Consider the following 24,819-nt stretch of genomic DNA (forward strand, 5'->3'; position numbering starts at 1 on the left):
TTTTGACTCCACTAACATCTCTACACTCCTTTCCCCTGTTAAAATTCTTGCTTCCTCTCTACTCTTCCTGATTCTCCCTTTGTCATGATCTTGGTTTCATGCCTTCTAACACACTGCCCAACACGTGTCAAATAATTTCTTGTCCCTATCTACCAAGCATCCTCGATTCTTCAAATCTCTCCCCAAAACCAACCGCTTCAAGAAATCCCTTGTTCCTGCTTCTTACTGGTAACCCCCAGTCCCTCTGCTTCTGTCCTTTTGACGGTAAAATAGACCATAATCTTTTCAAGGCTAGGAATATACCTTACATAAATTCTGTAAATCACTGTGCAAATTAACAGGGCTATAAAATACTTGTATAAATAACAAGAACAACATCTTAAATGGTTACTCAGGCCAATGTTCTGGGAGAGGGAGGATACCTAAATTAATTGCAGATGCTATGGCCAGTGCAATCAGAGCTTCATTCTGCATGATAACATGTTCACTTGTTGTCATGGAAACCAGGTGCTTCACTCCTTGTGCCTGCTGGATGGCTTTGACCACTTCCTGTTGTCAGTCAAACAAAAGAAATGGGTCAGGTGAAAGGATCACAAATCAAAAGCTGAGGCACAAATAACACTGAGGTTACAAAAGGAAATCACGGTTCACCCCTGAAAGTCTCTGAATCGATTGGAAATGGTTCCCCTGCCATCACTGAAGCGCTATTCTGGATACATGTGTTGTATTTTGCCTGCACTGCCGAAGAGAGAATTTTTTGTCAGCATTAGTCATTCATCTGAGCTTGAAAGCCACCTTGCGTTCCTTTAGCTGAAATAGCAATGTTTAGAGGTACTTCCCTTTTCTTTTACTCTTGTGGTTCCTCATGGTCAAGCTTTTAATTATTAAAGCTTCTAAATTAGTGGTGACTCATTTTTACTTTATTCCACTTTATGCAAATTACAGCTCCATTTTATATCCTCTGTATGATCAATCAGAATAGCCTTAACATAAGCAACAAAGCCTTTGCTAACATATCAACAGCATATTGTCATCAGAAAACTTGCATTCATCTCTCCCTGAAGCAAGGACTAGGCAGCCTCAGTCAACTCTTTAAAATTTCTGAAAGAGATTTTGGTATATGACACAGGTGGGTTTTTTCAGCTGTTTGTGTTTTGTTTTTTTAATATTGGTTTCATGTTTGAACATGGTAAAATCTTTATGAAAAAGAAGATTGTACCTAGGATGCTTGATGGAGGAGTCAGGAACTGGTATTCAGTTAGGGTGTTTTTCTCCTCTAGGCTGCTGGTTCAAATCCAGCCCAGCTTGCTGAGTGACTGAAAGTTATTACCAGCTGATGTCTGAAATTAATGTGAATTAAGTCCATGCCCATTGACAGGTGTCCATATCACAAAACAGCCACCACCCATGCACTAGGTACATGCACTAGCTACCTTATGGGTAGTTTGAGCCAAAAGGACTGTGTGGTTACGAGGGGTGATCGCTCTCCTACCCCAGAAAGGAGTCCGTCCATCTGAGGCATGTTGGAGGGGTGGTATGGAAAAGCTTGTACTGATTCTGTGTGTGCTGTCAGCAAGCACACAGCAACAAGGCTGCCAGCCTGGCAGTAAGCACTCCTGACAATTAAAAAAAAAATTATACCACTAATTTCATACTTGGGATCTGCTGTGCCGCAAGAGCGATGCCAGCAATCGGTTTGCTTCTCCACGAACACCAGCGTGCTCCTGGGCATCACACCATTGCACAAGTCTGTTGATCAGCAGGGGGTCCTGTCCTAGCATCTCTGCACTGTCAGCTGAAAAGAGAAGAATGGCATGTCCAGGTGTTTATTCAGAGCCTGTAGCATAGAGGATGCAGTCTAAAAGAGAATCCTTGCAGATGTCTAATTCTGCTGATGACCTCACTTGCCCTACTGAAGGACACCGCTGTTTGGTTTGCATGGTACCACACTCTACAAACAAGCTGTTTGGGACTATAGTACGCACTTGTGAGTCAGACATAAGACATTCTAAGAAATTAAAAAGTTGTTGAATGTTAAAACGGGGGAATGGGAGTCAGGCTTCCTGGCACTTGGACAAAATCCCAGTTGTTATAAAACTGGGTTGCTCCATTGAAGTCAATGAGGCTACACTGATTTATGGCAGCTGGGCTTCTGGCCTAGCCACTGACTTAGTGTGCAACCCTGGGCTAGTTACTTAAGATATCCATGCAGGAATACCAGAATGGGGGGCAGGGGTCATGGCCCCATCACTTTAAAAAGTGGGAGGCCCTCCCACTTCTTGCTGGCTGTAAGGTTGAGCGATGGGAGGGAAAGGGCAGAGACGAGCAAGCGGGGCGCGAGGTCTATATTCCAATGCCTCTAGCACAATCTTTATTTGTATTGTGGTAGTGCCTAGAAGTCCTAGTCATGGACCAGAACTACTCTGTGCTTGGCGCTGTACAAATGAAAAGATGGTCTGTGTCCTAAAGAGCTTATATTATAACTAGGACCATATCCAGAATATGACTTTTGGGTGCTGCCATAATGCACCCAAGAAGAAAGGAGGGCTGTCTGGAAAACAATTCCATCTTGTGCAAAATTTTGAGGTTTTGAAATTTTGTTTTTGTTCAGCATTGGCACAAAATAGAGACCCTTTGAATTTTTTGCAAAAAAATCAGAGCTACACGCAGACAGAGCTAGGGTTACCAACCCTTCAGGATTGTCTAGGGCAACGTCTCTCAAACTGGGGTCTGTGGACCCCTGGGGGGGGGGGGTCCGTGAGGGCACTCCAGGGGGTCTGTGGGCCCTGCTGATCAACTTCTCCCTCTCCCTCCTAGCTCCTCCTACACACCAGGGAACAGCTGTTCAGCGGTGTGCAGGAGGTGCTGGGACAGGGCATGCTAGGGGGAGAAGGCAGAAAGAGGTGGGTACGAGGAGGGGTGGGGCCTTGGGGAAAAGGGGGGCTTGGAGGTCCACGAAAAAATTTAAATCAAAATGGGGGTCCTTGGGTTGCTGAAGTTTGAGAACCACTGGTCTAGGAGACTCCAGGAATTAAAGATTCATCTTTAATTAAAAATTATGTTGTGAATCAACCTCCAGGAATATGTCCAACCAAAACTGGCAACCCTAGCCAGATCTCAGAATAACCAATAACTGATGATTAGGGCACACCTATGGGATGTGGAAAACCCAATTCAAGACCCTGCTCCAAATCAGGCAAGAGTAGGAACCTGAACCTGGGTGACATCCAAGGTGAAACTCTTAACCACTGGGCTATTGGCTTTTCTGGGCGTGGATGGGGTGTCATTTGTCTATAACCATCCATCCAGGACGTAAGAAAACTTCTGGACAAAATTTTCATCAAAACTTATGCTTTTGCAAAAAAAGTTTAGGTTTTGACAAATCAGCACCTGGGGGGCATTGTCCAAAAATTCGTCACCAGTTCTACCTAAAACTTCAGAAGAACCTCTCCAGTGCATCATCAAGGATCTACAACCTATCCTGAAGGACGACCCATCACTCTCACAGATCTTGGGAGACAGGCCAGTCCCCCAACCTGAAGCAAATACACACCAGCAACCACATACCACACAACAGAACCACTAACCCAGGAACCTATCCTTGCAACAAAGCCCGTTGCCAACTGTGTCCACATATCTATTCAGGGGACACCATCATAGGGTCTAATCACATCAGCCACACGATCAGAGGCTCGTTCACCTGCACATCTACCAATGTGACATGTGCCAGCAATGCCCCTCTGCCATGTACATTGGTCAAACTGGACAGTCTCTACATAAAAGAATAAATGGACACAAATCAGACATCAAGAATGATAACATTCAAAAACCAGTTGGAGAATACTTCAATCTCTTTGGTCACTCGATTACAGACCTAAAAGTTGCAATTCTTCAACAAAAAAACTTCAAAAACAGATTCCAACGAGAGACTGCTGAATTGGAATTAATTTGCAAACTGGATACAATTAACTTAGGCTTGAATAGATACTGGGAGTGGATGGGTCTTTACAGAAAGTAAAACTATTTCCCCTTGTTTATTCCCCACCCCCCACCGTTCCTCAGACGTTCTTGTCAACTGCTGGAAATGGCCCACCTTGATTATCACTACAAAAGGTTCACCACCACCACCCCCCAGCTCTCCTGCTGGTAATAGCTCACCTTACGTGATCACTCTCATTATAGTGTGTATGGTAACACCCATTGTTTCATGTTCTCTATGTATATAAAGCTCCCCACTGTATTTTCCACTGAATGCATCCGATGAAGTGAGCTGTAGCTCACAAAAGCTTATGTTCAAATAAATTGGTTAGTCTCTAAGGTGCCACAAGTCCTCCTTTTCTTTTTGAGAATACAGACTAACAGGGCTGCTACTCTGAAACCTGGAAATTCAAAGTTACTTAGGAGAAAAATTAAATGAACTTTCTCAAACCTCAGAAGAACACTTTTTTCTTTGTCAGACTTAATTCAAATTTTGAACAATGTTTGCAGGAGGTTCTTATTTTGTCTGAACCTATTCACCCATCTGTCCTTATCAGACCAGAGTCCTCTCATGAGATACCAAGATGTCAGGAATTCTAATCTTTGTGGGTGTCATGCAGAAACAACTCACTTGATAATCCTCTTTATAACCAAATGAGCCTCTAATTGTCTGCAGTAGCTCATGAAGCCTAGTGCTTCTGAAGAAAATGGCTGCCACAACCCTTAAAAGTTCCGACAACAGCAAAAGAGAGGTTATGCATGATCCTGATGAACTCCTTTGATATCCATATAGTTGTAACACACACAGTTCCACCGGAACATTATTGCAATTTAACTTAATTAAAGCCACATTGTTACAAAGTGCTACTGATTAAAAATGGTTAGAAGTGCTACTCAGTGCAAGAAAAAGTGCTTGCAAAAGGGGTACTGAGGCATATAAAGTCTTTTGTTCTAACTAAATATGATGCTGTCTAGGGATCCACTCCTGTGAAGGTCTGAGCGCCACCAGGCAAACGTTTAGTGCCTCAGTCCCCATTGCCCACAATAGAAGTGGAGGGCATTCAGTACTTTTGTAGGATCAGGTCTTAGAACTCCACACAAAAAAACACCAGAGATAAACCTGGAGGTGTCTTTTCAATGTATACTTTTAGGAGATGAAGTAGGAGCAAAAGATGAGATGCAACTTGCTTCACCTCTCCTAAGCCTCAATGTAAAAGTAGAGTGCCCATCCACGTGACCACAGAAGCATTTAGTGCAGTAATTAATAGTTGGGGAAGGGTGCACAATCCCTTGTGCCCCATAGCCACAGGATATAGCTACCCAACCTCCCTTAACACTCCCTCAGCTCCTCTCTACACACCAGCCAGAGTGGTCATAGAACAGACCTGTCCTTTCTATCGTGTTTAAGCTTTAGGTCTAGCTTGTAGTTTGAGATTCAGTTGACTTTAAAGATTGATTTATTTATTTTAGCTTTTCAGGAGTGAGGGCAGTGTTGGTTGACTTCTTTGGTTGCCATGGAGCCATGATGTACACACCTAAGAAATCCGGGATTAAGAGGTGTTCCTTCTTGCCCTGCAATATTCCCTGCTTCATCTGGGCATGAAATGTGACTTTTATGTCTTGACTAGAGTGCATTTGGTACAGGCTGTTTGCCAGGTCTACTCAAAAAGTGTCCAATAGGAGGGCATTTTATATTTTTCTTCCATTTTCTCTCAGCCCCAGAATACTGAGGAAGGGTGGATAGGACAAAGTCCGAGTGGCAGCATAAGCATGGCAGAACTGGTTCTCAGAGCTTCTGGACCTGTCCAAAGATCACCCCCATTCACTTTTTCTGTGTGAGGATCTCTTCACCCAGCAGAATGACAGAGACTTTTCACTCACTACCGTAAGTCACCTCACGTGAGAGAATGGCAGTGGTTTCAAGGCCAGAACTGTTTGTATTTGTTTCAAGAGATCAGAGCAGTCCAGTCAGAGTCCAGACAGCTTTCTTCTAAGAGGTGCCATGTTGGCAAATAAAACCAGTTTAAAAGGCTTGCTCAAGGCAGAGGCCCTGACCCAGTTTCTTATCCAGTTGGACTTTCTGTTGACTCTGCTGGCAATAATGCACTCTAAGCCCAAGTCTAGTTAGACACCATTTAGAAGGAGAGACTCTTTATATCTTCAATTTATGGAATGTGGGGCTTGTGTAAATCGTGCCCACTTCCTAACATCCAGCTATTGCTTAAAAAGCTACTGTGGCCATGGGGCTAGGTGCATAAATCGGTCAATGTGGCTTCACCAGCAATACATTGGGGGAACGAGTTACTGTTGGGAAGTACCTCCTTTTGGTGGTGTGATGCTGACAGTGATAAGCACAAAGGCACCTAGCTTGCTATAATTAGAGAGAAACATGCCTTTCTCAATTCTGCAAGCATCAGCATGCCCAGCAATTGTCAGAGTAATGAATTTACAATAGATAATGCAATTAACTAATTTAGTAGGGACTTGTTACACATGTTCATGAGAGTGTTTCATGCGGTGTTAATTAAGGTCAATGATGGCTCATGGGTAAATAGAACATAAGGCAATTAAAGACGGGCAGCTTCTGCACTTACTACCATGGAAGGATAAAACTTAAGTAGCATTTTAGATTTTCCCTACTCTACACTAGAATATGCTACATTATTTCAAAATCAGAAGTGGATTCTTGTTTCAGCTATTGCTGTCTCATTGGGGCCAATTTCTGATCTCACTTATACCAATGTAAATCTAAAATAATTGAACTGAAGTCACTGGAATCTTATTGGCGTACAACCAGTGTGAGCAAGAGCAGAAGCTGCCTCTTAGTGTTTTGTAATTCAGGGCTTATCCTAATGTTACTTAATTTCCTAAAAGTATCCTCTGATGCCTGTCCTCTCAACTCTGAAGTTGTCACCTTTAACATTCTTCAAATAATCATAATAGACTGAATATTTTAGTAACTCTCTCCAAAGCATGAGAAGAAAAAATAGTTTTATTATGCTAAATTTCCTTGTAGTTTGTAATGTCATCCATCTACTGTGGTCAGATGCAAATGGAAACTTTCTATTGAATTAAAGATTTTTGTACTGATCACACAGATTCCAGGCCTGATTCTCCATTGCCTTGTACCTGGTGTATTCATTTGCAAATTGCTGACAAACCAACTGTGGTACTTTATATGAGGCGGTAGAGAATCAGCCCTTTGTTTTCCCCACATAGCTGATGAATCCATGTGACTTAAGACCTTGCTCTGCGTGTGCCAGCAATCTGTGACAGTTCTGAAATGGGAACCCAACACTCAGTTTTCTGGATTTTTTTCCCCCTTGTTCTGGTCCTTAAACCTAATGCACAAGTCTGTGAGGAATATTGTTCTAGGTTATCTGCTCATGTGCACTGAAATAACTAAGATATCTCAAAAGCACAGGGTTTGCTTTCCCATGCCATGATATTCTGGTAGGACATTGTCTGGTTTGTGTCAGGATGAATCACCATATGATGGTAAATGGAGAGCACAATTTTCAAACTTGGATGCCTAAGCTGAGCGCCCATTCCTGCATCTTGGTTCTCAGAATGGCAATTAGATACATAAAATGAGTGTTGTCATACTTTATGCCCATCTGTGTAGCCAACTGTAGGCTTTGGGCTTCCAAACATGGAATTGAAGCACACGGTATCATCCTGTTACAATGCCCAAAAGAGATTCCGGTCTTTTGAAGATATGCAGCCAGACTTGCAGGATGTAGGATAAATCTGTAAGAATCACGACTGTACAGAAATGTTTTAGAGTGCTAGAAACCTTCCCCCCACACACACACATATTCTCGATCCTTTATATTCCCCAATTCTACTGTTCACTCACTTTAAACTGTCAGATTATAAAGCTTTGGCCCAATTCTCCCTACCATTATACTAATTTTATGCTGGCGTAACTCCATTAAAAATCTCTTGTTCAGGCCTTAGTTATTTCTCACTTAGATTTTTGCAACCTCTTTGTTCAGGCCTCTCCATATCTTATCTATTGCTGTCAAGATGTTTGAGTTTTTTGCTCAAGTGGACTTGACACACCGGACAAAATTCTCTGCTGTTTTAACTCTGCTGGTTTAGTGGAGTTATCTGCCGAGCATTTGGCCCATTGACTTTCCACATTTCCAAAGTGTATTTTCCCTTTCATTTGTAGCTTGCAAAACATTTCAAGGTGACATTAGTCTGTGCTCAGCAATTCTCTACCTTGACCATCTATTAACATTCGCAGTGTTCCAAGAAGTTTAAACTGCACAGGAGCCATCTCTGATCTCAAAAGCATCTGGATCCGCTCTGCTACGCCTTCCTCCAGCATCTGGACCTTGTTAGCAACTAGAAAATGGAACCAGAAAGAGAGAACTTGATCATTTTGGAGAATGTGAACTTGTAGCTCAAATACTACAAGGATGAAGACCATACAAGTTAGATATATTCAGCTGACAGTGTAACAGTTGCTTTTTCTGTGGTTACTAAACATTGACAAGGGGTAAGCCTGTAATGGTTCAATTTGGTTCAAATAAAGGTCAGAATTGTCCAAACCTTTTGGTCTTATACTGAGCTACACATATCACAGGAACAGTGTTCTTGTGAAAACACATTCACTCACTCACTGCTTTTTCAAACCTGTTGGAATGCGGGGCCAGGGTTCAGAAAATTGTGCTCTCTGTTTGTTTATCCTTATCCAAAAGGAGATGCAGTAAAAATAATTTAGTCAGTTTGGAGGGTGAAGTGCCTTTGTATTTAAGATACCTGATGCTTTTGTTGCTGATACCATTGCTTCTGTGCTCTCCTTACCTTCCTAATCCTGTTTCTCTGCACCATTCTTTAGTGCAATAATTCCTGGTAATGATCAGAAGCTTCTCTGGAAAAAACCTGAACGCGGCTTAACTCAGCTACCAAAGTCTTTCTCCAAAGTAATGTTATCCTCCCCTTCTGCATGTTTTTGTCTTTCCTGGGGCAACTGCATCAGGCAAGAATCCTTCTGTCCTTTCCCTTACCGACCTTGCATGCATGCCAAGAAACAGACACTAACTGTTAATTACCTTGTTTGTAATTTCCTTTGGTTCCAGTAGCACAAGCTCAAACCCCAGTCTCTTGATTGTAGTAGAATTCACCAGGAAACCCCTCTCTGTATTACTCAGTTTGAATCAATTAAAAAGACACCTCTTGTGCCCATCCGTAAGTTTTAGAACGTATCTAATTGATTTCCATCTTATGTTCTGTTTGACTTCCCTTGCAGTTTTATCTTATGCCCCTTTAAAGATGTAGCCTGTGTAGTATTAATGCTGAGGGGGAGTATGTCCTCAGTATGGGGGCTCTGCTGATAACTTCCATATTTTGAGGCTTGCTTTAATGGCGATGGCTAGCAAAGACCTGGGATGAGAATAGGATTTCACAGAATTTATAAGTGCTGTGTTCCGTACATTACTGCTCCTTTTAAGTAAATCACAGTGTGTGGATTTTCTTTCTTTCAACATTCTCCAGTTGCTTTCATTAGTTCCTTTCATGCAGCCTCTGGCAACTGATAGATTTCTTTATTTAGCCTCCATCTATGATTTTTTTCCTTTTCATGTTCTGATGCACAGCTTTTTAGTTTCCCAGAAGAAACTCACACTTCAAAAGATCATGATATGTTTGTAATAGACATTTGAACAACGAAGATTACCAAAATTAAATTAGACTCTAAATCAATGCACAAATATCTGACAACACATAGTTCAGCACATTAAAGTACAACCGCACAAGCCATTAAGATTGGCTGGCATTTGGTCTGTCCTAGCAAGGAAGGATACAGGAGGAATTAAACTGCAGCTTGATAGACCCTATAAACTGTGCAAGGTCTGGGTCATTCACGGCTTGGTTAAGAAACCTCCAAGGAACATTTAGGTCCTATACTACAGAAAGTGGGACTGGGGATTCACTGAAGGGGGTTCTTCCTCTTGAGTCCATATCATACCAATGTCCCAGACTGCCGTTTAGGAGAACTGAGCACTGGAAGAGCTATCTTTCAAATGAGAGATTGATCAATGTCCTCGCTACTTGTAATCATTAAAGATCCCACAGGACATAGTACAAGAATAAAATCAATGAGAGTTTTTGAAGTTTTGAAAATCTCACCCTACAGTCTAATGTAGGTAATTACATCATGCCTACCTAAATTACCCTCACTGTTTCAGCTGGATAAGGTATTATTTCTCCCTTCCCGACTTAAAGTGTTGTGTAGTATTGCTCTGCACTGTTAAACAGCTGTTAAATTTCCTCCCAGAGACTGCAGCGCCAGTGTTTGTACTCCAAGGTCAGACTGTTTGTTTGTAAAGAGTCTGCCTTGGGCTACTGTACGTAGTGCAGCATTGAGGGAAGGTGCCACAAGATCCTAGGAAGGAGCTTTTTTAAAAGCAGATGCAGAATAAGTACTGTCATTGCCAAGCCAGAGCCTGTGCACATAATCCTAAGGCTTAGCCACTGAAGGGGACAGGCTCCTGGCTAAAGTCAAGCAGAGAGACAGTGGAAGGTCAGTGCTAAGGAGTCCAGGAATTGGAGAGCAGAAACTTTAGGTTAGTTCACGTGCAAAGGCACAGTCAGATGATCAGCAGAATGTGATGTCTGTAGAATAACTTATTAATTTTTGCTATATAATTATATAATTTTTGCATGGGTATTATCTCAGCATTTCTGTGCTAGAAGGCTTCCCTGAAATGGGAAGTAGTGCTCAACCATCTGTTACTTCCAGGTTATGACTAATAAAGCACCTTTCTTTGCTTTAATCATTTGTCCTTCTCTGTGCTCCCTCACCACAATGTAAGACCTTCTGTGTAGGAGGGTAGGTATATGACTTGTCTGGGATTTATATGCCTGCATAGCATGGACATCTTGTGCACTTGACCCTGTTACACACTTGTAACTAACGTTACTTTGCAGTAATAGCCATGTTTGTTCTTAAACGAAAGAAATATGGTTTAGCTATAGAGCTGGGTAGGAACTGGATTTTCCATTTTGTGGGAAATTCCATTATTTAAAAAAAATTCTGTTCCAAAAATCGGTCAAAAGCAAATAATGAAATTTCCCAAAACATTAAATGTTTTGATTAAAAAATAATTTGGATTTTTGATCCTTTAAAACTTGTAAAAACTTGTTTTGGAAAGTTGTTTCAAAAACTGAAACAGTGAGTTCCAAGAATGTCAAAATGGGACATTTCAACAGTATTGAAAAGCTTCATTTTATTTTTTTTCTGAACAAAATTGTCAAACATTTTTAAACACTTTGATTTTGATTAAAAACAGCTCTAGTTAAATATGCCATAAAAATTGTTGTACACTTTTAGCACCAAGAAACACCTGTATGTTGGGCTGTGTCGACTAACATACACACACACACACACACACTCACTATCTATCTATATATATATATGCGCGCATGCACTGGTTTATGCAAGATGTTACGTTAGGAAATTTTAGAAAATTTATCCTCTTCACCTTTCAAATGAATATCACCAGTTTAGAACAATTGACCGGGCCTGTGCTATGAAGTACATTGCATTAAAAACAAAACAAAAATACACACACACACACACTACGGCCAACTTTATCACTTTAGTTTGATCAACACACAGGCCCCATGCTGTTCACCATGGTACCTAACTTTAAACATGAGTATTGAGAGAAATAAATGAACTTCTGAAATGAAACTCATATTTTCTTCAGAGAGAAACCATTTACCAAATATTAAAAGGAGGCAGTGGAGAAGAGGCACAAGATCTAGCTACTAATCAATAGAAGGATACAAATATATTCCATGGCATTAATTTTGATTTATTTTGACAAACTCTTGGACATTTTTATCATATAAAGTCACCATTTTGTGCTCAGACAAGTTAAACAACCTGGTCAGTTTCGTATTGAAGAGGGGACCTCCAAGAACACCCTGTTGCTGCAGATAAGAGTAGCGTATTGGTGGCTCTGTAGTTGGCACTCTTTCCTCTGAGCCAGCGCTAAATCAGTGCCCCAACATCATTTTGGGTGGCACTGGACTGTTAGAAGTGTTCAGACAAATTAATTCCTGCTCTCAATTGCACTCCCGGACAGCAGAGCTGCATTTGACATGAGATGAGGCGTAGAACCAATGTCCTGATTTATTTATTAATGATCCCAAGAGCAGAAACTCTACACTGCAACATATAGGTCAAAATTTTAACTCAATCTAAATTAGTATTGGTTTCAAAGAAGGAGAGGAGCAGTTTTGTAAAATCCCTTGAAGATATGTGATATAATTCCTTCCTGCTCCCTACGCTGCTTAAAGTGTATCTACTGTTCTTCATTTCCTGTCCTGTTATATAGTGTTTGTGCGACTATATGTTAAACCATTTCAGTGGTGACTAATAAGATCCCCGTGGATAATTTTAAGCTCCTTAACTTTCTGCACATGAGTAGTCCCAGTGAGTTAGTCACATGCATGAGTTATTTTGCAGGAAAAAAGCTCAGGTACCTGTCAGAATCTGAAAATGCACCAGAATCTGTGACTTCAGTGGATCTACACTAGGTATTGACCTGTCCCTCCATGGGCACCAGTTGTTTATGAATAGGAGATTGTCTACCAGCTCTGTACCTGGGATAGCAAGGTTTCGAAGGGCACTGAGTGCAGCATGTTGAACAGAAACGTCCCCATTCTCCACATGTTGCTCTAAAAGGTCCAAAAGCTGAAGTACCACTCCCAGCTGCACCATCCGTACACAGTTGCCATCTTAAGAAAGAGGGAAAAAAACATTCAGGAGGAGAGCTGAGACACAGTGATAGTTGTTATGCCCAGCAGTGGTCCACTGGGGAACGCCAGGAACTATTGGCCTGGATGTTTTGTGGTTCAAAAGGGATCATGCTTTAGCAAGAGCAATGGCAATCCTTAGCTGCACAGAACTTGCCCTCATGCTCATCAAAGGTGACCTTAAGCTACCTTTACACCTGCCCTGAGCTTGCTTCCAGCGCAAGTTAACTTATGCCAGCTAAAATGGTCTGCTAGGGCTTTGGACTCACTGTCTGTAGGCCCAGTTTACCCTCCAACAAGCCCCAATTCCATGATGGTAGAATCCTTTGCTGCTTCATTAGGGCAGCTTTAATGTCATTCAGTGCCACTTTAGAGGCACCAAGAGATCTTAGGAGCACTGAGGATCTAGCCCGTCAAGTGTGATTCTGATCTCACATTGATTTTACACTGCTATAACTCCACCACCTTCAGTGGAATTACTGCTGATTAACCGGTGTGAGAAGAGAACTGGGTCCATAGTTACTTTAGCCTCTTCGGTGTAAGGGACCAAATTCTGATCTTGCATTTAATACACTGGTGAAATTCCCATTGACTTAATGAGTTACCTGTTTAACACTGGTGAGAGTCAGAGCAAAATAATCAGTCCCAAGAAATTCCTGCTTTGTATTGCACTTTCTCCAAATACCCTCCTTAGTGATGTACTTATCTTGAAACTCTTATGCCTTTGTTTTCTGTATATTACACTATGATGGGGTGTACCAACTATGCACTGGCCCAGCAAGGGTTAACCACACACTTTGGGCTTGGGAGGCCATGCCCCCTTGCCCTTGCTTGGCATGCTCCCGGTGGAGGGAGCATATAAAAGGACGTAGCTCAGCTCACTCTGGGCTGACTGAGGAGGAGAACAGATGTGTGCTACAGGCTCCTGCCAGAGTCCCAGCCTGAAGGGGCCAAAGATGCTGAATCCACTGTGGCACCCTGGCTGACCATGTAGGATGAGGGAGACAGGAAGCCGCTACCCTTTGAGGGACTACAGGATTTGGAACCAAGGGTAGGCAGTGGTCCAGGGAATACATTTGCTGATATGAGAACCTGAAACCAGGAAGGCTGGTTCCACATGGCTCTGGGTTGGGACCCTGTGGAATAGGGCAGGCTCATGTCCCCTACCCTAACCCCCCTTTGGCCTGAAACCCTGCTACATATACCTTTTATTTCTAAGAACCCTTTGTCATCAGAGCTGCTGCAGCCTCCTACAGAAGAGGGACATGAAGTTGTGCTCTCAGGGAAACTTTCCTTTAGGTCCTTCTTGTTCTAATTTTTCTTAATCCCTGTCTTCCCTTAATTCCTGTGTGTCCAGGAAATCCTTCCCCAAGAAAGTGTTGAGTTACATGCCCTTTGGTGCAGTAGGGTGCCTATACTGCTAAAGAACAAATTTTTGCTAGTATAATTATTGGCCCAGAGGAAAAAAGTCATTTCTGGTATTAGTTGAACTTTGCTATAGTCAGGGCAATGCTTCCTACCCCTACCCCCTTTTAATGTAAACTCTGGTAAAATATAGGAAAGAAAATTGAGTACTGCATACCACAGGCTGGTATAAATCTGTGAAGTTCCATTCACTTCAATGGACTATACCAGATGAGGATCTGGCTCTAAAAGAGGGCTTAAATCAGGGGTGGGCAAACTTTTTGGCCCAAGGGCCACATCTTGGTATGAGAATTGCATGGTGGGCCATGAATGCTCATGAAATTGGAGTTGGGGTGCAGGAGGTGGTGAGGGCTCTGGCTGGGGGTGTGGGCTCTGGGGTGGGGGCAGAAATGAGGAGTTCAGGGTGCGGGAGGAGGCTCTGGACTGGGGGTTGAGGTGCATGGGGAGGGGAAAGGCTCCACCTGGAGGTGCAGGCTCTGGGGTCAGGCTAGGGATGAGGGATTTGGGGTCTAGGAGGGTGCTCCAGGCTGGGACCAAGAGGTTCAGAGGGTGGGAGGGGGATTGGGGCATGAGAGGGGGTCAGGGGTGCAGGCTCTGGGCGGCGTTTACCTGAAATAGTGGCATGTCCCCGCTCCAGCTCCTATATGGAGATGTGGCCAGGCTTTGCGTGCTGCTCTGTCCTCCAGTACCGCCCCAGCAGCTCCTATTAGCCTCAGTTCCAGGCCAATGGGCATTGCGGGGGTGGCACTTGGGGTGGGGGCAGTGCACACAGCCCCCTGGCTGCCCCTAAGCATAGGAGCTGGCGGGGGGATATGCCACTGCTTCCAGGAGCCTTGGCATGCACGCACAGCATGACTTTGGATCCCGCTCTGCAGCTGGAGCACAGGAGCAGGGCAAGCCCCAGACCATGCTCCCTAACAGGAGCTCAAGGGCTGGTTTAAACCAGCTGGAGGGCCTGATGTGGCCCCTGGGCCATAGGTTGCCCACCCCTAGTTTAAATCCATTATACAGTCAACAAAATTATTTCAACTGATTTTTTTTTCTTCAGAATTTCTCTCCCTGCAAGTGATTGACCTTATTTAACTGCTTCTAAACTATAGGATTCTTCAATGCTTTTTCCACTGCAATGTCTATCTCTTCCTGATCTGTGCTGAGGGATGCAAGGTTCTTTTTGATGTGTGTATCTCTAGCATCATTACCACCATTGCATTTCAGCTAAACTATGCTTTTTCCTTTGTTACATATCTCAGTTGAAACTTGTCAAATACTTGTGACGTTTAAAAAAGTGTACTTGTGTGAAAACCAACATTCCTTGTGATTTTGCGGATTTTATTCAAGAAAAATCTTTCAATTTCCATTCATGAATGCAGCTTTTAATGGTGACATTTTGTCTATGATTTCTCGGAGATGCTCCCCTGCAAGATCCTGGGTATTTTGAGATCAGAGGCCTGAGAAAATTCACAAGTCTCTGTGGGTAGCCATGTATTCTTTCTGGAAAGAAGTTAAGAATTTTGTTTGACAGAATGTTACAGGTAAAATATGTAGTGTGAGGTTTTTCAATACTTTCAAGTCTATACTGAAATAGTCTCACTTCCACTGCACTTTTAAAAAAAAAAAAAAAAATACAAACTAGAGAGAGAAACGAGAATACCCTTCCTTCTCTAGTAATATGCAAACAGCCACAATTCCTTTAGTGGCCATCTTTCTTTGACTGTTGCAAAGCTCCCAAGAGGCTTTCTTTCTGTGGATTTTTACCTGTATGGTGGAAGCCTTGCATGTACCTTCAATTTAATGGCTCACAGTTAAAACTGGCTAGGAACTGTTATTTTTTCAGCTGCAAAAGCAGTCATCTTTACTGCCTCATCAGAGGTCCCTTAGCACTGCAATCAAATGGCCACAGGATTTCTTTACTTAGATTAAAGGCTGTGCATACATCAGCAGCACAGACTGAGGCCAGATAGGGATTATTCTTCTACCCAGAATATCTAATGTTGGGGGTGGAAGGGATGGCACAGGGGGTGAAGGAATAAAAAAGTCATTCAGTCAAACATATTAAATCTGTTAGCAAGTTTTTTAAAGGCATAGAGGACATTTCCAGTGAGCAATCATGTACAATGTTCACTGCTAGGTAAAATGCAACGAAGAACTCAAGCCTGTGTGTGAGAGAGAACAGAAAGTGTTAGGGATGAGGCTATGTCATTTGTTAATGATGCCTCTCAACCATGTCCTTTGAATGTAAGTGCAGTTCATTTCCTCTCCTATAGGCAATGCCACTTCTATGTTCCTCTGCTTATAGTCCTTAGCAATCACTGTTGCTTTCTTTACACTGAGGGTACTTAGTGTGACAAAATGGTCTCCCTTGAAATTTCGTCCCTAATTTCAAGCCACCCAATTTTTCTTCTGAAATGACTGTGGGTAAAATGTTCCAGAGCACATACGTGTCTTTTGGAAATGGGATTTATACACTTAGGAACCTGTGTCACTTGGTGATTTTGGAAGTTTTATCCTACATCAGAATGAAGGGGAAGCAGGGTACACAGAGCCCCGGCATCAGGGGAATAGGGGGCGCCCAGAACCCCTGGCAGGGGAGGAGAGAGTGGGTGGAATGCATGGAGTCCCTAAAATAAGAGCGGGAGGGGAGGGTTGCCTGGAGCTTCTAGTACAGGGGTCGGCAACCTTTCAGAAGTGGTGTGCTGGGTCTTCATTTATTCACTTTAAGGTTTTGTGTGCCAGTAATGCACTTAAATGTTTTTAGAAGGTCTCTCTAAGTCTATATATTATAACTAAACTATTGTAAACTAAACAAGGTTTTCAAAATGTTTAAGAAGCTTCATTTAAAAATACATTAAAATGCTGATCTTACGCTGTCGGCCCGCTCAGCCTATTGCCGGCCTGTGGTTCCATTCACCTAGGCTGGTAGTGGGCTAAGTGGGGCTGGTGGCCAGGACCCCAAACTGGCAGTGGGCTGAGCAGCTCACCCCGCTACCACTGCGGCCGCTGCTGGTCTGGGGTTCCGTCCACCGGCTCCTGCCAGCCAGGGTCCCGGCTACCAGACCCGCTCAGCCCGCTGCCAGTCTGGGATCCCGGCCCTGCCCACAGAGTGGGTACCTACCTTCTCCCTGGTTCTAGCCCATTCTCTTCCTCTCTCTCTGCACTGAGCTGAGGGTGGGAGTGCACTGAGCACAGGGCTGGGGGTGAAGGAGCAGGCTGGGGGTTGGGGTACAGGGTCTGGCCAGGAGCTACAATGAGGGAGGGGGCTCAGGGTTGGGGCAGGAGGTTTGGGTGTGGAGTGCTTACCTGGGCAGCTCCCATTTGGTGTGAGGGGTGCAGGTGGGAATGTGGGGAGGGGGGTGCAGGAGCTCCTGTTCAGTGCTCAGGGTGGGGGTGCAAGAGTCAGGGCATGGAGTGGGGGGGGCTGTGAGTGTGTGTGGGGTGGTGTAGGGGTCAGGGCAGAGGGTTGGGGTGTGGGCAACAGTGGTTGGGGTGCTCCCAGCCTCCTGCCCAGAGTAGCTCACAGCAGGGGACTGGAGGGGATATGCCCTGATTCCACCCCCCCTTCCCCAAGGCCTCGTCCCCACCTCTTCTCCGCCTCCTTGCCGGAGCGGCAAGCTCGCTGCGGCTCCACTTCTCCCCCTCCTCACAAGGGCCATCAGTGGATCGGTGGCAGGGACGGAGGAGGAGGAGGGGCAGGGGCAGGAACCCAGCACACTAGGGAAGAGGCAGGGGAGGGGGGAGCTTGCCTGCTCTGCAGGAGCAGCTGCAGACCAAGCTTCTTCACCGTGCCCCCCCCAGGGAGGGGGCACGGCGGGCAGAGAAGAGCGGGTCGGGGCGGGAAGGATTTTTAACAGGACACTGCTGCCTGCTGGGGTCTCAGCCTGGGTTCGGCCGCGGGCTGAGTGGGGCCTGCGGCGGGGACCTGGCAGGCAGCAGCATGCCATTAAAAATCGGCTCATGTGCCATCTTCGGCATGCGTGCCGTAGGTTGCCAACCCCTGGTCTAGTATGTGTAATGACCTTGACCAACAGAAGCAAAGTGTTCAACTCTCTAGTAACATCAAATGACTGAGTGAAATGAGGCCTAATAGTCCACTCAATGGCATTTTGCAATAACTTTCCAAGACTACTCCTGTTTCATTTCTAGTTTCAGGGAAAGTTCCAGGTATTAGTGGGAAGAAGTCTATCAGTTTTGGTGACAACTGGAAAAGTGGAACTCTAGAAAATCCTGTTTTGCTCACAGGATCCATTTGGTGCTGCAGGCTGAGGAGCATTGTGACAGCAGAGGTAATTCAGTCAGTCAGCACTTCCTCCCTCCCATTCATTTGCATAGTTCATTTCCATTGATTGAAGTGAGTCAGCAAATGAAACTGCAGGTCAGGACTGAGGTGCTTTGACATTTGTGGGGGTGGAGGGGTTCAGGACTGGACTAGTGGAGGCTGCTTTAGAACAGGAGCTATATTAACTGAGTAGGAGTGAGGCTGCAGACTTGCCCACATAATGACCTTAAAATGATTAGCATCCATAATTAAGATTCTCACACCCTTTTGTTTTCCTATACAATGGTGGTGTGAGTGTGTGCGCCATGAAATCTAATAGCATTGCACTTTCTAATAAGAAACAAACAATACTAGCTATCTTGGACACTTTGATGTGTGATGAATAAGCAATCTTACCATTCCTGGCAAAGTTGGCAACAGCCAGTGCTCCTGTCAGCTGCAGCTGGGGGTGATTGGATGCAAGCCAGGTACCAACCTTCTGGTAGATAATGCCACATCCATTAGCAAACATCTTCTGCATGGATTCATCTGTGGTACAATAAATGAAGAGAAGCCTAAAGTACATCTAAGCTCTACTTCACATCTATTATGGAATCGTACTGCTCAAGGTTTCAGAAGTTTGTAGACTATTGTTTCCTCTAACAGAACATCAGAATTGGCAGGAGCCTGTGATTCTGTGAAGTGAAGGCTTTAAAGTTGATCATTCTAGATGTCTTACACTAATCCATGCACTCAATATATGGCTAGTAGCCTTATCCAAGGTTCCCCATACTACTTTTAGCTATATGCTCCAGTCTTGCCTGAAAGGACCATCTCCTTCAGAAGATGTGAAGTTATTCAGTCTTGTGGTAGTCTGCTAGCAGGTTTCTCCCAAGCAGAGGCATAATACAATAGCAATTGTATATGACGATTTGGAGGAACAGAGCTGTTCACTCTGCTGAACTGATGCCTGTATAGATCTGTCCTGCAGAGTGCTAAGTGCCTTCATCTTCTCATGAAATCAGTACCTTGCAGGATGGAATCTTAAGTGGCAAGGTGATCACAGCTCAGATAAAGGCTAGATCATGTAAAAGGGTGTATGTATGTATACACACACACACACACACGTAATCAATGCATGGAAGTCTCCTAGGATTTACAAGTGGGGATTGAGGGAACAGTATGTATCTACTGTGTTTCCAAGTGTTCAGTGTCAGTATGTTACTCATTGAGATCTGCATAGGCTAAACGCAATCTTAAGAATGAAAGCCACAGATTTGTGATTAGTAATCTAGAACTAGTTCTTTATACTGAAATCCAAATATAGTACAGTGTTTAACTCAAATGTTTGCCACAGCTTTGACCTTTAAGTTTAATTAAACTTAAAGTTACCTTGAGATTTTGGCAAAGGATGCAATGTAAATGCATAATTATGTGCAGTTCTTTAATTCATGTAGCCCCAAATGCTGCAAAGCTGTCACCCATAAAAGGCCATCTGAACCAAATTACAATTAAGATCAGCGGAGATAGCTAATATTTTTCTGCTGTACCTGATGGTTGAGCATAGATTCTGTGTGTCTCACACATCAAAAGCAGCATCTCAGATGCCTTCTATGGCATTTTATGCTGTTTTCAAAACCTGCTGCTGGACTCCATCCCTGCTCACAGGGCAGCAGTGTGACTGAGGAAAGGTCTGGGGCAGCAAAATGTATACTCTGAAAGGTCAGTTTTCAGAGTGGTAGCCATGTTAATCTGTATCAGCAAAAATAATGAGTCCTTGTGGCACCTTAGAGACTAACAAATTTACTTGGGCATAAGCTTTCGTGGGTTAGAACCCACTTCACCAGATGCATGGAGTGAAAAATACAGGAACAGGTATAAATATATGAAAAGATGGGGGTTGCTTTTCCCAGTGTGAGGTCAGTCTAACAAGATAAATCAATTAACAGCAGGATACCAAGGGAGGAAAAATCTCTTTTGAAGTGCTAAGAGTGACCCATTACAGACAGCTCACAAGAAGGTGTGAGTAACAGTAGGGAGAAATTAGTATTGGGTCATTACAAAACCTAAACTTAATTTCCCCAAACACTCCCAGTATCTATTCAGGCCTAATCTGATGGTATCCAGTTTGCAAATTACAGTTCTGCAGCTTCACATTGGAGTCTGTTTTTGAAGGTTTTCTGTTGAAGAATTGCCACTTTTAGGTCTGTTGAGTGACCAGAGAGATTGAAGTGTTCTCCTACTGGTTTTTGAATGTTATGATTCCTGATGTCAGATTGTGTCCATTTATTCTTTTGCGTAGGGACTGTCTGGTTTGGCCAATGTACATGGCAAAGGGGCATTGCTGGCACATGATGGCATATATCACATTGGTAGATGTGCAGGTGAACAAGCCCCTGATGGCGTGGCTGATGTGATTAGGCCCTATGATGGTGTCCCTTGAATAGATATGTGGACAGAGTTGACAATGGGGTTTGTAGCAGGGTTTGGTTCCTGGGTTGGAGTTTTTTGTTGTGTAGTTGCTGGTGTGTATTTGCTTCAGGTTGGGGGGCTGTCTGTAAGTGAGGACTGGCCTGTCTCCCAAGCCATGAAAGCTTATGCTCAAATAAATTTGTTAGTCTAAGGTGCCACAAGGACTTTTTTGTTTTTAGAAGGTCTGTGTTCTCCATTTTCAGTACATAGAAACGTGTAATACAAAGTAATTTTAAATTATGTTTCCTTCTTTCATTAATTCAGATGGCTCAAACACTTGCTCCATTTTTGAAGAATGAATGAAGAATGTATGCAATGAATATATTTAAAGGGGTATTTAAATGTACTGAATGAGTTAAGGTGTATTGAAGGGGAAAAAATTGAGAACACCAGTCTGAGATTGCTATGTCAGAAGCCAGTTCACTTGAAAGGACTCACTGTACTGTGAAATGCCCCCATGAGAAAGGGGGCAGACAAAGGGTGGTCATATAGACCTTCATTATTCAGCTGCAGAGCTTAGTCTGTAGAGACTGATGCAGGCACTGTCTGTGCTATAACACTAGTATTCTTAGTCCCTCTTCACATTATGGGCCAGATTGTGGAGCTACACTGGTTTACAGCAGCTAAGGATCTGGCCCTTTAAAATTGAGGTTAACTCAAGAAGTATATCTGGTCCTATATCTGAGCTTTCCTTTCTTTTGGGGAGGCTTGCATATTTCAGTGGCTACCCAGAGGAGCCAGGTTATCAGAAAGTTGGAGAAACCCAGCTCTAGATGGACTGGACTGACACACAAAGCCACAATTAAGAAGGCAGTACACTGTTCTACTGCATTTCTAGCCTCTGCCTAGGAGCAGGCACAGTGGCATTAAATGCCTGAGGCAAAATGTGTATATGCTTGGAGGAAAATTATGGCAACATGAGCATTACAATCATAGTGTAAGTGGGGGAAAAAAGAATGGCTGAGGAGAATTCCCCCAAGGAATCTTGAAACAGGCTGCAGATGTGTCTGAAGAAAGGAAATGAAAGCACAGGAGCATATGGCAATCCCTGCTGCTAATGGGGCTTTCTGCTGCTTCTCCATGCATCTTACCTCCAAGGAGCAGAGACACAATGAGATCTGATGCAGCCTTCACACTGCACATATCTTCTGCTTGCGAACTACCCTGGAGCCTCAGCAGGATCTCTGACAGTGCCTCATGCACACCCGCCTCTACCATTTGCACTTTCAAAGCATCTGCAGAGGTCAGGAGAACATGCATATTAATGGCTTCTCTTTGGGTCACTGCATAAAAAATGAATGCAAGGAGGCTAAATCCCCAATAAATTTATGATGTTTCCAGGTGCAGTAATTTGTGGGACTCTTGTTCAGAAACAGGGATGTTGCCATTGGAAAACACCACAATCAGAATACACCTTTTAGATAGATCATTGTAATTTTCTGAATGGGTGGCGGGGGGAGGGGGAGGCAACTGGGGAATTTCTATTGCAATTTATAATGTTGTGCTTTTAAAAGTTACATTCCAGATCTTTTTGTGACAAAAAGATATCACCCTTCTTATAAAGTAAGAACTGCAAAATACTAACAGGTGTATTGGTGTTGCCAAGTTGCAACTTGGCAGCACCATGGCTATATTTCTCAGAGTGGGGGATTTTTCTCCAGTGGTGTTAATATTGAGTTTGAACAAAACAAACAGCTTTGATAACATCTCTAGCTATTACTCTTCACTCTAGTGTGGGGAATGCTGTTTGACCACTCATTCCACTAGACTTTGTTGCTGATAAACCCTGAACAAATTGTGTGATATAGCAATGTCTTGAACAAACCTAAATAAAACCCCACAAATATTGTGATGGAGGAAATGAAAAACTGGGCCATTTCAGGCATCCCAAAGAAGTTCCTTAGACCTCATCTGAAGACGGGACTGTCCCTGTGAAACCCAGATGTACGATCTCTTTAATTATAAATAAATACACAAAAGTATTGTGCTAGAAATATATTCATGGAAATACCATTTCCATGGAAATTGTTGATTTAGCATTAACTATCATTTGATTCACTGAAGTAGCCTGGCCTCGTTAGTCAACCATGGCTGATTGATTTTAGTAAAGGGGCTCTATCTCCATTTATACCCATTATAATTTGTAAAGTATCTTTTAGGATCAGCTCCCAGTAACTTTTCTAAGGTCCCAGTAATCTTCTGCGTTCTCACACAGTATGGAGGCTGTGTGTATCATACACAAAATTATCAAATGGTTCATTTCGTACCATTCCCTCACCATATATTTTATTCAGGAATTTTTCCTTTGACCTTAATCTGGCCAGGATTTCACCCATTGTTTCTATGAGGAGGGCTTATGACCCTGCCTCCAGTAATGGAATTCCACTGAAAACCCTGGAGCGTTTGTTGTAGCCACTATGCTAGTATCCTCCATACTAAGGAGCCTAGTCATCAAGATAAGAGAACCCTTACCATTCTCCACTAGCATCTGTAGAACCTCAATGATGGTTTCTATCCTCTGATGGTTCTCTGCCCTTCTCAGCTGCTTCACTAGATGTTCAGCAACCTTTGTCTTGCTTAGAGCTTCTTTAGCTATCTCTGTGTGGATAATATGATTTTGTATGTTTTAAAAAAAAACTCTCCTAGAGAGAAATGACTGGATGCTACTTTGAATCTAGTTGCCTTGCTAATTTGTTTAATACACAACATCTAATCATTGTTTTTTCCCCTTTAAATCCCCTCAATCTGCCTCATTTTTCTTCTGCTGTCTAATCCAGTTGTCATTCCAGTGGCTATGCCTTTTTAATAATAATCAAATCAATTGCTGTCCTAACTCCATTGAATTTAATGGCTTTATACCAGTGATGAATTTGTTTTGTGGTATGACAGCATGTACCACTTTACCAGAACATTTTCTGCACAAAAAAGTATCCCAGCAAGAATCTAACTAATTTGTTCAGGATGGGCAGTCAACCTTTCCACACAAGCTCTTTTAAAAGCTTAACATATATGTGCCATAATGCCATGAGATATAGAAGATTTAACAATTTAAGGAAAAAAGTATAAAGGACATGGCTGAAATGGCAATACTGCATTCTGGACATATTCTAACATTCTGAGTTCAGAAACAGTCAGCCCTTCCTCAAAAAATCATGAGATTGGCTTAAAAATCATGAATTAAAAAAAAACCACTGAGTTTTGTCTTCTGTTTTGTGAGCCTTTAGGGTTTTTGTTAAGAATTTTTTTTTTAATCAGCAACCATGAGGGCTAGAGACTCCCCCAAAAAACCCCAAATTTGGGGTTCACAATCATAACAGAATTTCCATAGGAAGAGAAATGAGAGACTTCACACCTGATTCTTCTCTCACTAATGCTTGTATGAATCAGGAGCAACTCCTTTAAGTCAATGGAGCTACACCATTTTTAAACCAGTGTAAGTGAGAAGAGAATCAAGCCATTTTATTAAGACATATAAATGAATGGTAGAGAGAGAAGGTGCATCAAATTCCTAGTGTCCCTGGTCCTGTATGAGATACTTAATGAAATTAAATTGCAACACATTTTAAATAAAAAAGTACTATCATATACACTGAAGTCAGAGCTACGTCAGTTTACACCAGCTAAGGACACAACCCATTCATTTTCTCTGGGAAGAGGTTAGGAGGACATGTATTGAATCTTACTTATTTGTGTGTGTGGCTGGTCAGCAACTGCTACAGGTTCTGGTGTTTAGTTATGAACTGTTAGTCTATTTAGGTTGGCCACAAGGGGGCACATAGCAAGGAGGTAAGCCTCTGTGTAACAAGAAATAAAGACAGTCTTGCATTTATCCCAACTGCAGGTGTCTAATCTCTGTGCAGTGACTTTGCCTGATAGCAGGACAAACATTTGCCTACTATGGCCAACCCTACTTGTGG

At 43.0% G+C, this 24,819-nt stretch overlaps 1 protein-coding gene across 3 annotated transcripts in view; it reads right to left on the bottom strand.

Annotated features, from left to right (window-relative positions):
- LOC102938126 (rap1 GTPase-GDP dissociation stimulator 1) overlaps positions 1 to 24,819 on the bottom strand; it is a 54,610-nt gene that overhangs the window by 3,262 nt on the left and 26,529 nt on the right. For 2 of the 3 annotated variants that reach the window (XM_007067246.3, XM_037905540.2), the window contains 7 exons: positions 23,375 to 23,500; positions 21,994 to 22,137; positions 18,848 to 18,979; positions 12,601 to 12,735; positions 8,206 to 8,331; positions 1,656 to 1,795; positions 423 to 549 (listed from right to left, as the gene is read on the bottom strand). In XM_007067246.3, coding sequence (XP_007067308.2) covers positions 423 to 549; positions 1,656 to 1,795; positions 8,206 to 8,331; positions 12,601 to 12,735; positions 18,848 to 18,979; positions 21,994 to 22,137; positions 23,375 to 23,500 — 930 coding nt within the window. The remainder of the gene's footprint in view (positions 1 to 422; positions 550 to 1,655; positions 1,796 to 8,205; positions 8,332 to 12,600; positions 12,736 to 18,847; positions 18,980 to 21,993; positions 22,138 to 23,374; positions 23,501 to 24,819) is intronic. The other variant, XM_037905541.2, reaches the window with a different exon arrangement.

Source organism: Chelonia mydas, chromosome 7, assembly GCF_015237465.2.
Source record: "Chelonia mydas isolate rCheMyd1 chromosome 7, rCheMyd1.pri.v2, whole genome shotgun sequence".
In the NCBI taxonomy this organism is placed as follows: Eukaryota; Metazoa; Chordata; order Testudines; family Cheloniidae; genus Chelonia; species Chelonia mydas.